The 15,217-nt window shown below is 40.8% G+C and overlaps 1 protein-coding gene and 1 non-coding gene across 2 annotated transcripts in view; both read left to right on the forward strand.

Moving 5' to 3' along the window:
• PUM3 (pumilio RNA binding family member 3) overlaps positions 1 to 15,217 on the forward strand; it is a 335,654-nt gene that overhangs the window by 86,327 nt on the left and 234,110 nt on the right. Inside the window, exon 2 of the mRNA XM_053907767.1 lies at positions 8,367 to 8,492. Within this exon, the coding sequence (XP_053763742.1) occupies positions 8,367 to 8,492 (126 nt within the window). The remainder of the gene's footprint in view (positions 1 to 8,366; positions 8,493 to 15,217) is intronic.
• LOC128778771 (U6 spliceosomal RNA) lies at positions 9,808 to 9,914 on the forward strand. Its single transcript, XR_008424483.1, has one exon. It is a non-coding gene; the product is annotated as a U6 spliceosomal RNA (small nuclear RNA).

Below are 15,217 nucleotides of genomic sequence, written 5' to 3' on the forward strand. Positions count from 1 at the left end.
ATAAGGGGCAAAACAACATCATCACCAACCATGAAAGCATGCTAGAAAGATACACGCTCCAAAATATGTCTGTAAGTTTAGATTTTTTTTAAAAATTCAGAGAAATTATCCCAAATAGCCAAAGCAATCTTGAAAAAGAAAACCAAAGCAGGAGGCATCACAACCCCAGACTTCAAGCTATACTACAAAGCTGTAATCATCAAGACAGTATGGTACTGGCACAAGAACAGAAACTCAGATCAATGGAACAGAATAGAGAACCCACAAATGGACCCACAAACATATGGCCAACTAACCTTTGACAAAGCAGGAAATAATATCCAATGGAATAAAGACAGTCTCTTCAGCAAGTGGTGCTGGGAAAACTGGACAGCGACATGCAGAAAAATGAACCTGGACCACTTTCTTACACCATACACAAAAATAAACTCAAAATGGATGAAAGACCTCAATGTAAGACAGGAAGCCATCAAAATCCTCGAGGAGAAAGCGGGCAGAAACCTCTTTGACCTTGGCCACAGCAACTTTTACTCACCGCGTCTCCGGAGGCAAGGGAAACAAAAACAAAGATGAATAGCTGGGACCTCATCAAAATAAAAAGCTTCTGCACAGCGAAGGAAACAATCAGCAAAACTAAAAGGCAACCGACAGAATGGGAGAAGATATTTGCAAATGACATGTCAGATAAAGAGTTAGTATCCAAAATCTATAAAGAACTTCTCAAACTCAACACCCAAAAAACAATCCAGTGAAGAAAAGACATGGGCAAAAGACATGAATAGACACTTCTTCAAAGAAGACATCCAGATGGCCAACCAACACGTGAAAAAATGCTCAACATCACTCATCATCAGGGAAATACAAATCAAAACCACAATGAGATACCACCTTACACCTGTCAGAATTGCTAACGTTAACAACTCAGGCAACAACAGATGTTGGTGAGGATGCAGAGAAAGAGGATCTCTTTTGCGTGGTTGGTGGGAACGCAAGCTGGTGCAGCCACTCTGGAAAACAGTATGGAGGTTCCTCAAAAAACTAAAAATAGAACTACCCTACAACCCAGCAATTGCACTACTAGTCATTTATCCACGGGATACAGGTGTGCTGTTTCGAAGGGACACATGCACCCCCATGTTTATAGCCAAAGTGTGGAAAGAGCCCAAATGTCCATCGATGGATGAACGGATAAAAAAGATGTGGTATATATATACACCATGGAGTATTACTCAGCAATCAAAAAGAATGACATCTTGCCATTTGCAACTACATGGGTGGAACTGGAGGGTATTATGCTAAGTGAAATTAGAGAAAGACAAAAATTGTATGACTTCACTCACAGGAGGACTTTAAGATACAAAACAGATGAACATAAGGTAAGGGAAACAAAAATAATATAAAAACAGGGAGGGGGACAAAACAGAAGAGACTCATAAATATGGAGAACAAACTGAGGGTTACTGGAGGGGTTGTGGGAGGGGGGATGGGCTAAATGGGTAAGGGGCACTAAGGAATCTACTCCTGAAATCGTTGCACTATATGTGAACTAACTTGGATGTAAATTTTAAAAAAATTAAAAAATTAAAAATTTTTTTTTTAAAAATCAGAGAAATTAAGAAAATCGTACAAGACATTCAAGAATAACATACGGAAGAATTAGCCAACACAGAAATGAAATGATAGAATTCAAGATTATACTTATAAATAAAAGAAAATAATTTTAGAAATGAAGATTAAACTATAAGGAACAGGAAATACATCAAAGGAGAAAAGATGGAAAAATATTTAAATGTGAAAAGAGATCAAAAGGGGTCAAAAGAAAATTTCAAATATCAATGATCTGCCAAGAAGATCCAATGCATAGATGAGAGGAAGGTAGCAAAGAAATAACACAAATACTAAAATTATAATTGAGAAATTTTGTCAACATAAAAAAAATGGAAAATATCTATTGAAAGAAAGCCTTTGTACCTGAAAATATTGACCTAGAATGGCTAGTATAAACCACATTCCAGTAAAAATTACTGATGTTTAAAGAAAGAGAGGAAACCCTTTGGATATCTGGGTAACATTCGTATATTACCTATACGTGAAAGAAAAGGGGATTATCATCAGTCTTTTTGACAGTAATGCTGTGTGCTAGAAGAAACTGGAAGACTGTATCGGAGATGTCCGCAGAGAAAGAAAATGTGAGCCAATGGTTCCATATCTGGAAAAACCGACCTTCAAAAACGTAAAGGACAGTGACGACTGTTGGCCTGCAAGAGTTCAGGGAATATTGCTCCCGTGACCCTTCTTAAGGAATCTGCCGAAGACTGTGTTTCCCTGAGCCCTTCTTCAGACTCTGCTAGACAATGACTTTGGACAAGCACAGCGACTGGAGAGGCATCTACAGAGGACTAGCTGTGAGCAGCAAGTAATTGCTAAATGGTGGCTGGGAGGAAACCACTGTGCTACGTGATGGATGGCTAATCTGACAGTGCAGGTTTAGTGTAACTATAAAAAAATGTAGAGGAAGGGGATGATACATTTGCCAAAACCCCCCCAAAACAAAAACAAACCCAAACGAAACCAACAGCAAAACAACCAGACAACTGAGTAATCATAATCGGTGACGACAGTGTTGGTCTTCTGAGACTAATGCCTTAAGAGCCTCACTTCCGTGTTTTTCTCTCTCTTTCTCTCTCTCACCTACAGATACTATCCCAGTTCTCAATTCCAAAAGCTCCTCCCAAGCCCTGTCTTACATTTCCCACATACCTTCCCGTTCTCTTTTCTGCTGTTAACGCTCGCTTGGCCCCTTTTGACCTGAATCAATCAATCCATTTTCCGTTTTCACTCCAGCAAGCGAAAGCCTAGGATCTAATTTTTCAAATACAAAATTCTCCAGAGGAGAAGGGAGAGGCCGTCATGTATCATTTATTAGTATTGGGTCATATCTCATAGGAAATGGTGGTGTTAATACGATCAGTATGGCTAATTCTAATAGTAGATTTCCTGGAGTGACATAACCCTGTCCTTTTTTTTTTTAATATATACCTTTTTTCTGGTTAAATTTGTCAAAAATAATAACTGCACAGTTGTCTATATACTTTATTCTATCTATAGAGGCACTGCTTATACAATCATTGTTTAGATCTCTTTCTAGAAAACACATTCCTTAGGTAGACTAACTTGTATTTCTAGACAGAAAAATAGTAAAAGGGTCGCTGGGCAAAGAATTGGCATAAATGCCATATTATTAGGTCATGAGTGCTCTTCTTTCCCGACTTTATATATAAAAATCTATTTTAGAACCTCTGTTCTAGACCATGCCTGATACCTAATGTTCTTGGTCAACTAGTATTGTAGCTTTTTTGTGGAGATTTGACTTTGGCATTTGCAACGGCTGAAAGAGGAGGTACATAGGTGGAGAAGTAGAAAATTTTAGTTAATAGGGACGCCAGGGTGGCTTAGCTGGTTAGGCATCCGACTCTTAATTTTGGCTCAAGTCATGATATCATGGTTTGTGAGTTCGAGCCTCACATCAGGCTCAGCGCTGACAGCTGGATGTACTCGTAACACAGGTAGATCCTGGATTTCTTGGTATGCCTCTGGGAGTCTTGTCAGATGAGGCTAGGTGGAAGATAGAACAGGCATCTAGGTTTACCACTGTCAAGGTTTTCTTTAAGAATCTTCTGGGAGAACAAATGACTTTTCCTCAAGGAGGAAGCAACAAAGCTCTGGGCTTTTCTAAAGCTGCCCAAGTTTTGTGCACATGAACTTCTGGTGCTTGTCACTCGGCTGGCAGATCCAGGACTTGCCCTTTGAAGAAGTAAGCAAAGGTGTCCCAGATGAAGGCAAAGTTCAAAAGCAGAATGACAGCCAAGGACACAGAAGCACCCAGCCTTCTGTGCCACTGAAAAGATGAAGGAAATGTTTGTAGAGTCAGAATGTTCTGGAAATGTGCTTTTTATTATTATTACTAGTAATAACTTGGTAGGAAGATAGATGTACAACGTATGGTGGAAATGATCTCCCCATCACCCCCACTTTTCATCAGTGTTGTAATGGTGTTTCATGGTCTTGGATTTTGATGTGCCCCCAACAGTTGTTTATTGTATTCCTTATTTTTCTGATACAGATTCTTTAAACTTAAAAAGACACATTTCTTGGTGGATAATAGACTTGATTGTACACTTGATAGCTGCACTATTATACTGCTCACGTTAGTTAACAGAAAGCAACTAGAATGTTTGGTTTATGTGCGAACATCGTCTAAGGATAGGAAAGGAAATTAGTCGAAGTTATAAGATTAGCAAACAGAAAGCATGAGAAAACATTTATTTCTATGAGTTAATTTATTTTTTTAAATTTTATTTTCTTAGAGAATGAGCAGGGGAGAAGGGCAGAGGAAGAGAGAGAGAGAGAGAGAGAGAGAGAGAGAGAGAGAGAGAGAGAGAAGATCCCAAGTAGGCTCTGCACAGTCAGTGCAGAGCCCGACATGGGGCTTGATATCACAACCCTGGGATCATGACCTGATCTGAAATCAAGAGTTGGACACTCAACCGACTGGGTGTTCCTCACTTCTGTGAATGATTTTAAAAATGAGAATTAAAATAATGCTTATATTAGATACACTAATCCCGAAGTCAGTATTTTTGAACGAATATATTTTTGAATATATCTAAAACTACCAATTAATATCTAATAAATGAGAAAATGAAAAGAATGGTAATACCCACCAAGATGAGAATGTGGTAAAATACACCAGTAAGGGTAGTGTGTTTTCTATTTGATTGCTTGTATTCTCTGATTGTTAAAAATAAGTAGTCACATGGAAAATTCAAACAAGGCAGAACCCTATAAAGGGAAAAATAAAAATGACCCCACATCTCTCCATGCAGAGGAAACCCCTGATGACATTTTGGTGTGTACCTTTTTGAACAGCTTTCTGTGAAGATAAACACTTTAAATTGCTGTAATAACATCATATGTACTGTTTTGCAACCTGCCACGAAGGCATCATGTTCGATTTAACCAACTATGTACAGGGTGGACTCCTCTTCTCTGCATTTTCTTATGAGTAAACATAAGAAAGACGTTCAAGATGAACGTCCTTGAATATACATTCATCCGCACTTGACCAGGTACATCCTGGAAGAAATGATTATGAGCAGAATGTTTAGCAAAGAATACACTGACTTTAAACTTTGAGCCCCGTGGGCAGAATACACCCCAGAAATAGGAAGTTTACGTGCAAACTTATACAGTAACTGCTGTTCACCGTATTCGCATACGCTTTCCAGTATTTGGTGTTGTTAATATGTATTTTAAAAATTTTGACATTGAGGCATAAAAAAATTTTTTTTAACGTTTTATTTATTTTTGAGACAGGGAGAGACAGAGCATGAACAGGGGAGGGTCAGAGAGAGGGAGACACAGAATCCGAAACAGCCTCCAGGCTCTGAGCTGTCAGCACAGAGCCCGACGCAGGGCTTGAACTCACAGACCGCGAGATCATGACCTGAGCCGAAGTCGGACGCTTAACTGACTGAGCCACCCAGGTGCCCCTAAAATGTTCTTTTTTTTTTTTTTTTTTTTTTGAGGCATAAAAATTTAGATCTCATTCTTTTATTACACATTTCTTTGAGTCTCCCTGAAATTCATTACTCATATTCGTTTTGCTTTTGGCATTTTTCTAGTTGTCAGTTGCCTACTGATCCCTCTTACTAATGAATAAGGATGTTCCTTCTTATTTTTTTGAGTTAATTGTATCATGAGGATATTAAATCTTTGCTGGGTATGCTGAAAATATTTTCCGAGCTGATAATTACTTTTCAATTTTGTTTAAAGCATTGATTTTGGTTTTTTTGTTTGTTTGATTTTTGTGTTTTTTTTGCGGGGCACCTGGGTGGCTCAGTCGGTTAAGCTTCTGACTTCAGCTCAGGTCATGATCTCGTGGCTCATGAGTTCGAGCCCTGTGTCGGGATCTCTCCTGACAGCTCAGAGCCTGGAGTCTGCTTCACATTCTGTCTCTCTGTCTCTCTCTCTCTCTCTCTCTGCCCCTCCCCCACTCACACTCTGTCCCTCTCTCTCAAAAAGAGACATTAAAAAAAAACTTTATAAATCTTTTTTTGCAAAGGTAGATTACAAAAATTAAGCAGTTACGAGTACTTCCTGGATTTTTTGGCATACTTAAAAAAGATCTGCTCCGCCCATATCTAAACAGAGGATAGGAGAGGATGAAGAAAAGGGGATATATGGTCAGGCATTTTGCAACGTCTGAAAGTAGGAAAAAACAGCAATATCAAATCGTAACTGAACACACAAACAACAGCAAAACAAACAAAAATTCTGACCATATCTATTTCAGGAGAATTGAACCAGATAAATTTTGATGCTTTTATTCTATTCTGAGAGGCATGTAATCAATATGTGGAGAGATGCTTTCACTGCTTCAAAAGGTATTAAGTACGAGGTACTGTGCCGGGTTTTGATTCAGAGGAAGAAAAGATCGTGATTCTAAAAACTAAAGTCACTCCTGCCTGCAAAGAGCTCCCAGCTCCCAGACTGTAATAGTTGTGTGTGTGCAAGGTCCTGGAGAAGGCCAACATCTTTATTTTCTCTCATCCTACTTCAAAACCATAAGAAAACAATTGGTAAATGCAGAAAATCTTAACTTCTTGGGAAAAAGCCACATTTCTTGTGATTTAAAGAAAACGTATTATATATACAAGAGCCCCAGACTCCCTCTTCTGCATCTACTAGTGGCTGCATTCTTGTGAGGAGACATCGACACCTTTGAGACACTGACTGGGCTGTAACAGTTAAACCTGCAATCATGCTTTATGCCAGGAAAATGTTTTCAAAACATCTGCGCTATTTAACCAGCCGGGATGTTTTGTGCGAAATATATGTGAATGCTTCCGTCAGGAGGTAATCGTTCAGTTGAGGTAATGGCTGAAAATACTTGAAAATATTGGGTCATCTTAACTCTGTGTGTGTGTGTGTGTGTGTGTGTGTTGAATGGGTGTGCATGAATGTGCCACATACTCACGTAACAGTAGAATTTTATATGTAATTATGTTTTTAAGTCAAAGCACTTACTGCATTTGATCTTGTAAGGGAAAATGTAAGACATTAAGGATGGGAACGAAGATCTTTATAATGAGAGCAATGACATTAAATCACATCACGTAAAATTCCTTTTCATGGGATTTGGGAAATTATTTTACCTTTATTATTCAGTCTTCACACAAAGCTCGTGAAATAAGCTCAGTGTTTTCATTTTACATAGTGAAAAAAAATGTGACTCAGTGCAGTTAGGTGCTTGGAGTCCCTAGGTGAGTAAATCTCAGAGATAAGAACAGAACCCAAGTTGATTACTATTGTCCCCACCCTACAGCTGCCCCAACGCCAAGACCTGTTTAACTTGTAAAAGAAGGAATAGCAGGTCGCTTCCCAGTTACCTATGTATGAAGCTAACGAGAGCCTGGCTGCTCACCATGGCCCCGCTTGCACAAACTAAGCTCCCTGTTGACTGAGCCTGCCTTGCACAATGTGGGAGGAGCAACAGTGGGCTTTGGAGTCAAATTTGATCTTGGGTCTTAATTCTGGTTCTGCCACTTTCTAGCTATGCATATTTGGACCTAAAGTCTCTGCCTTGTCTTTGTGCCAAGACGCTGGCGGTGACAATGCTTACAGTGAAGATTATGTGAGATCTGTGGCACATACGAGGTGAATTACCCACCTCAAGAGTCACCAACAGGGGGCGCCGGGGTGGCTCCGTCCCTTAAGCAGCAACTCTTGATTTCCGTTGGGCTCATGATCTCATGGTTCGTGAGTTCGAGGCCCACATCAGGCTCTGTGCTGGCGGCGTGGAGCCTGCTTGAGATTCTTTCTCTCTCTCTCTCTCTCTCTCTCTCTCTCTCTCTCCCTCCCTCCCTCCCTCCCTCTCTGTCTCCTTCCCCCTCTCCCTCTCTCTCTCTGCCTTCTCCTCCCATCTCTCAAATAAATAAACTTAAAAAAAAAAAAAAAAAAGAATCACCCACAGGGACATTCCCTGACTTTCCTGGAATGCCATCAAGGGATACAAAATGATTTGGGGAGTACAAGGTTTATAGGGAATGGGGCCTGGGACATAAGTCAAGAGTTTTGAGCTCTGTGCTAACCCACCTGCAAAAAATTGGTATGGGGCCATAGTTAAATTCGTCTTTTATCTCCGACCCTCATATCCTCTTACGTCTCAAGAGGCATTCTATTAAGTAGAAAGAAATAGAGAGCCTTGAGAACATGAGAGAAATAGAGGAATGGCGTTGCGGAACCTTTTTACAATGCTCAAAATGGGTTTTCCTAATCCTTTCTTTTTTTTTCACCCTTTGTAGCTGATGGCGTCTGTGTCTTTAAATGCTTACTCAACAGAGACACGGAATGTTGCCGCGTGGGGAAGGAATCCGTCTTGATCACTCTGGGATACAGCAGTGCTCTCTTGAAGTTTGAATCTCACGCGGGTAAGTTTTGCGCCTGTCCTGGCTCCCTGGCTTTTCTGAGGCCGAGTCTCCTGATTGGGTGACTTTGCTGTTACTGATTGGCTGGCTCTGGCGGTGTGTTTCCTGATGTGAGCTGTCATCAACCGAGACCCGGCTTTGAAACCAGTGCTTACCTGACACCGTGGCTAGAGAACAACCAGCCTTTTCGTAGACCATGAGAATGCTGTTATTCTTGGCCCCCCCTTTGGTCCTCCTCCATCCAGAGCTGCGGGAGAGGCCAGGAAGGATTGTCCCGGTCGTTGTCACTTACTATTGTCACTTACTGTTCTTGAAGAGGAGGTTGTTTGCAGAAATGTGGCGTTTCAAGTGGAGTGCCGTTCAGAATGATTCGACCTTGTTTTTGTCTTTGAATCATCAGCTGAACATTTTTAGACTCCGGACGACAAATGAACAGCGGCAGGGAGGTAGAGTATAACCGGAAGCGTTTTAAGAAGGGAGGGAAAGGCCCTCTGGAAGATTGTGAATCTGATCAAGGAAATGAAGGCTATCAGTGCCTCGGGTCTACCTTAGGTGGTCGATGGTCATTTTTTTAACTTGGATATAAATTGATCCTTGGTGTTAATCCAGACAGTGTAAACCATTAGGTTTGGTAAATAGTCTCCTCTGGTTAGCTAAAATATCCTAAGCTGTTTCATAACTACTTGGGATAAAGAAGTTAACCTGGTTTCTTGTTTTGAAATTCCACTCATGCAGGAGTCAGCCAGAGTGAGGAACGTATCACGTGTCTGTCCGTCTCCATTCTCTGTTCATCCATCTGTCCATCTTATTTTTATGATGCATTTCAGAGGACATGATAATAACCACCACATCTAAGCCCCTCTGGTTTTCAAGGCCACATGTTACGGGGATTCATCTTCCCAGTGTAGGTCCCTGTGTCTGGGGTGCCTGGTGTGATAATCTGTTTCTTTCCCCTCTCTGTGCCCACATTATCCCTCCCTCCTACAGACAGTCCCGTGGGTCAGTTTGGTTCCCGACCGCGTCTCCACCTTTCCTATCCTCTTCAGTGTGGCCTCTTCTCTACATTTAGCTGTGGAGACTCTGTTCTGCCAGTCTTCGGGTCATTTTCTGGGTTAGTCACTCTGATGTGGGTGTTAACGAGTTGTATCCATGGGACAAGTTAAGCCCAGGATTCTCCTACTCCGCCAGCCTCCCTGGAAGTCTCTAATTAATTTTCAATATTAATCTTGGATACCACAACCTTTTATAGTCACTTACTAGTTCTAGTAGTTCTCTTTTAGATTCCTTAGAATTTCCTATGTTAAAAAAAACAACTGTCGTGCTCGCTTCGGCAGCGCTTATACTAAAATTGGAACGATACAGAGAAGATTCGCGTGGCCCCTGTGCAAAGATGACACGCAAATTTGCGAAGCGTTCCATATTTTTAAGGGGCACTAAGGAATCTACCCCTGAAATCCTTGTTGCACTATACACTAACTAAGTTGGATGTAAATTTAAAAAAATTAAAAATAAAATAAAATTAAAAAAACGAAAACAAAAACGAAACTGTCATCTGCAAATAGAGACGACTTTCCCTGTTTTCTGATCTTTATGCCTTTTATGTTTTTTTCTTGACTTTTTGAAATTCTTGTGACTTCCAGTACAATGTTGAATAGATCTGGGAAAGCAGTTGTCCTTGACAGTCTCCTGATTGTAAGGAAAGTCCACTTGTCACCATTAAGTATAATGTGTGTGGTCTATCTTTTGTGGGTGCCAGTGATCACATCGGGGAAGTTTACTTCTTTCCCTAGCTTGTTGGAAATTTTTATTATAATTAGGCATTAGATTTTAAGTATTTTTCTGGATCTGTTGAGACTATCATATTGTATAAATGTAGTGAATTACCTGGAATGAAATAGTCTGCATAGAACTGGTATTAATTCTTCATTAAATTTTTGATAGGATTCACCTGCGAAGTGACTGGGGCTTAAGGTTTTAGCAATAGATTGATTTAGTAGATATAGGACACTTCAGATTTTTTCCTCGTGTCGATTTGATGTTTTATATTCTTCCATGGAATTACTGCATTTCATCTGAGATGTCAGATTAAAATTTCTTCATAGTTTACGTGTTATCCTCGTTTTTTATCATTGTTTTTAAAGTTTATTTATGTATTTTGAGAGAGACAGAGACAGCATGAGTGGGACAGGGGCAGAGAGAAAGGGAGAAAGAGAGAATCCCAAGCAGGTTCTGTGTTGCCATTATAGAGCCGGCTGTGGGGCTCGAACCCACGAAGACATGAGGTCAAGACCTGAGCTGAAACCAAGAGTCAGACACTTAACCAAGAAGCCACCTAGGCGCCCCTCCACGTTATCCTCTTACTTCATAATATTTATTATAATTTCTTTTTTCCTGATAATTGGTTATTAATGTCTGATCTTTCTTTTTTTGATCAGCATTGCTAGAGGTTTATCAATTTTATAAGTCTTTTCAACAAATCAGCTATGGGTTGCATTTTTTTTCTCTTTTGCTCACCTCTTTTCTATTTCATCGATTTCTCTTTATAATTTTCTTTGTTTTTTTTTAATTCCATGATTTTGCTCTGCCCTTGTGTTTTAACTTCTTACAGTGAAGCTTTAAGTCAGTATTTTGTCCTTTTATTCTTTCCTAATATAATTTCCTGAAGTCGTTAACCTTCCACTAATTCTGGCTTTCCTGATATATAACCAGACTTCCCTATGTTGCATCTTCGTTGTCATCCTGTTCAAATACATTCTGATTTCTCTTCTGATTACTTATTTGGTCTCTGAGATATTGAGAATTATTTTAATTTTCAGGTACTTGGAAGTTGTGCAGATCTCTTTCCGTCATGGAAGCTGGACATTCTGAGTGTTGTGCTATTGGGTGTCTGGATTCTGCTGACTTCCTTTACGGAGTATTAAGGTTTGTTCGCTCAGATGGATTAGCTAATTTTAGGTCAGCTTGATTCTTCTGAGACTTGCTTTTTAGCTTTGCCTTGGCCGGCTTAGGGGAGTCTTTATTCTAGGTCTAGTTTCGACATGCTCCTAAGGTGTGTCTGATCCTTGGTTTCTGCTGTTACGTCTTAACTGTTCAGCAAGGTCTCTCCACTCTGGCTGGAACTAGAAGCTCTCCCCACCCTGTGTTATCTCTGGGAATTGTTCAGCTTAGAGCTCTCTCATAGTTATTCTTGGCCCACTGTGGTTTTGACCATCTTCTGGGCATCAACCCTACACATATTTTATTTAAGATTTATTCAGCTAGAAACTCAAGGGGAGCCCTATGCAAATATTTTTAGTTTTTTCTTCATATAGAAAGAGCTTGCTTTCGAGTAATCGGCCTTAGAAATTCCAGCAGCTTCAGCCTTTCTGAATACCAATCTCTGTATCTTCAACTCAGCAAGATCTCTCTGTCCTGGTTTGCTTTCCAGACCATGTGCTGCAGTATGGATAATGTCTCTAGACAGAAAACCAGGCTAATTGTAGCAGTGTCCTCATTGGTTTCCCTTCTGGATCACAATTTTGCATTGCCTGTCTGTTCTCTGCTGTCTGACGGCACTGTTTCATATATTTTCCTTGTTTCGTGTAGTTTTCTTGTTTCAGTGGAAGGAAAAGTATGGTACCAGTTAATCTGTCATGATTATGAGAGGAGTGTTCCCTGTTTCTTTCAAAAGAAAGAAATTCACACACTCAGAACACTTCACATTTCCTGGGCAGTAGTAATGGGTATTCATGAAAAGCCAGAAGCAATCAACATTTTCATTACTTTAGCATACATTCTAGCTCATTTGTACAATTACCGTACAACCCACAAATCAGAGCCTTCTGTCCTGCAAGCCAAGAGAAATGAGTTTCAACTCACAAAATATTTGCAAACGTTTCCTTCCCTTCAGTGGTAGATCTGCCTTTTTGACTTTGATATATCTGTGACGTATGCCAATGACATATTTCTATGATCTTCCCGAATCTTCCTATGATCTTCAAGGGTACTTTCAAAAGGTTGGCCATAGACACAAAGAGGTACAATTACAGACCCTATTACAAAGCCATTTGTTTCTGCCACGAATGGTGAAGGGTAAAATTTTATCTGACTTGCAAGCTAATAAGTTAGTTTGCCACTGTTTCGTGAATGCTAACAGAAGGCACAAGACTTCTGGTTCAGAGGTAAGGAGTTAATGACTCCGAGAAAGAGCAGTAGACAGAATGTCAGCATACTGTTAGTTTTCTGAGCCCCGATACCCAGAGGCAGGTGCAGAGGATCCAATGGGTGTCTGAACATGGAATGGTAGCCATTACAGGAGAGGAACAGCAAGCTTGGAGAACCCGCTGTTTTATAGCAAGCAGTAAGCAAGCTAAGCTCTTTGCTCCAGAGGAAGATGTTATTTCATACCTGAAGGTTGATTGTTGCGTACACAACCCTGAGAAACAGCCCAGGCAAAGAGTAGTCAAGGCCTTGAACTCTTGGCGTACTAAGTAAGACAGGAGTCCCAGAAAGAGGCCTGCAGAGGAACTACTCCCAACACTTTTTCTCTGTGAGGAGGAGGGAGATTTTCTCATTTATAAACACTCAGAGAATGACAGTCTTGGAAATTTCATTCATAGGTCACATTGAGTTGAACAAATGCATATGTGAACAACCTTTGCAGCAAAGACAGGCACAGACAAGGCAGGTTAGAATGTCTCTTATAGCTAAAAGGAAATATCAATAGTGAAGGACATCCCACAGGGCACCTCTCTTCACAAGTCTACTGAGACAGGCCCCTGGTCTTGGTAAACTAAACACCTGATGTAGAGAAGCAGATGCTTCTGTCATTCAAGGTAGCCCCCAAAGTGTAGACCAACAGCACCAAATGAAAATGAACATGAACCTCTTGGCACTTCTCATTTGTTAGAGGGGACCAGACATCCATTAGGTAGAAATAATTCAGATAGGCTTTGGGCAGAAATAAAAGCAGATATCCAGACAGCAAGAGATGAAAAATAATTTAGAAACAGACTAAGTCAGTACGAAATCACTACGTTAGTACAGTTAGACTCACCCTAGAAGCCAGAGAACATGGGGCTGGACCTGCTCGGCTTATAAAGTGCACGGTTCAAGTAATGCAGCTTGGAAGGTCTGGTGGATAAGTCTGTGTGAGCATCTCAGTGAGACCTCCGTGTTAAAAGTCAAACAAAGAAGCCAAACTTGATAAACATTTTTCGAGGACCGAGCGGAGTTATATCTGCAATAATAAAACATATGTGAGGGCGTCTGGCTTTCCCAACAGCTGGCTCCCAGATGAAGAGAGAAGGCTATGTTTGTGGGTCAGATAGAACATTCTGCAGTTCTAGCTGGATTACACTTGAGTTGGGTGTTTTTTTGTTTTTGTTTTAAGGTATTTTTTGTGTTTTGTTTGTTTTTTTGTTTTTGTTTTTGTTGGGTTTTTTCGATCACAGCTTTTAGAAACTCTTTATTTTCTGTCAAGCTTATTTCCATTTTCTGGCCGAGCAGCTTAAGACCACTCAGTGGTCCTTGCAGCCGCTCAGCAGCCTGAGCAGTGGGCGCTGTGGTCCGGTCCTCCGTGGCAGGCCAAGCGCCCACGTCTTGAGCAGACATCCAGATGGGCGTTGCACTCAGTTGTTTTTTTTTGTTTGTTTTTTTACTTTTAAAAAAATGTTTATTTTTGATAGAGAGAGAGAGGGAGGGAGAAAGAGTGGAGGGAGGGCAGAGAAAGAGGGAGACAGAGGATCTGAAGCAGGCTCTGTGCTGACAGCAGCAAGGAGCCCGATGTGGGGCTCGAACCCATGAAGCATGAGATCATGAGCTAAGCTGCTCAGATGCTGAACTGACTGAGCCACCCAGGTCCCGTGAAAAGCTGTCAGTTTTAATAAAGACAAGTAATTCCTACGTTCGATAATGAGAATCAGGATGTGGCTTATCTCAGGATGCAAATGTTTTAGAATGTTTGTCATAGTTCATGACTTTCAGGAAGGCAAGGCTTTAAGCAATGGAAAATTGTTCTGTCCTATATAATGGGACATAATGAGGCTAAGGGCACAATGTCATTTTTACTTTTTACACCATACACGTTTGACCTGTCACATAAGACACCGTCTACTTGAGGGAAGATTAAACAGATCATCTTACTGATGAGGAAACTGAGATTCAGAGAAGATCAGTCACTTTCTCAAGGTAATATGACTAATAATTAACCTACCACGGATTGGAATCCCTAGCTTCCTGACTCCAAAGCCCACACTCTCTTCCCACGTTCTTGCACAGCCTCGCCGATGACACCTGGGTAGTTTTAAGAAAGAAGCCAGGGAAACAATGAAAAGAGCTTGTGCCAAAAGAAAAACACAAGGAAAGCCTTTCGTCCAATGTCTTCACACTTGGAACACTTAATCCTCGAGGAAACATACTCGTAAAGCCCACATGGAGTGCGCGTTTCTATGGTATCCGTGTTTCGTGAGGGTACTGCTCAGAGTCGGTACAAAAGTCTGAGCAGTCCTGGGGATTTGATGTTTCAGGGACTCTCAAAATTGAGGCTGCCTTTCATTTTCTGGACAAAAAGTTTTCTTTAAGTCTTTATGTTGTGGCGGGGTAGAAATTTTGAGACGCCAATAGAAAAGGTCTCAGGGTTCCTGGGTGGCTCAGTGGGTTAAGCGTCCCTCCTGGGCTCAGGTCATGATCTCGCGGTTCATGGGTTTGAGTCCAGCGATGGGCTCTGTGTTGACAGCTCGGAGCCTGGA

This window comes from Panthera pardus, unplaced genomic scaffold (genome assembly GCF_024362965.1).
Source record: "Panthera pardus isolate Hobbes unplaced genomic scaffold, ASM2436296v1 HiC_scaffold_20, whole genome shotgun sequence".
Taxonomy (NCBI): domain Eukaryota; kingdom Metazoa; phylum Chordata; class Mammalia; order Carnivora; family Felidae; genus Panthera; species Panthera pardus.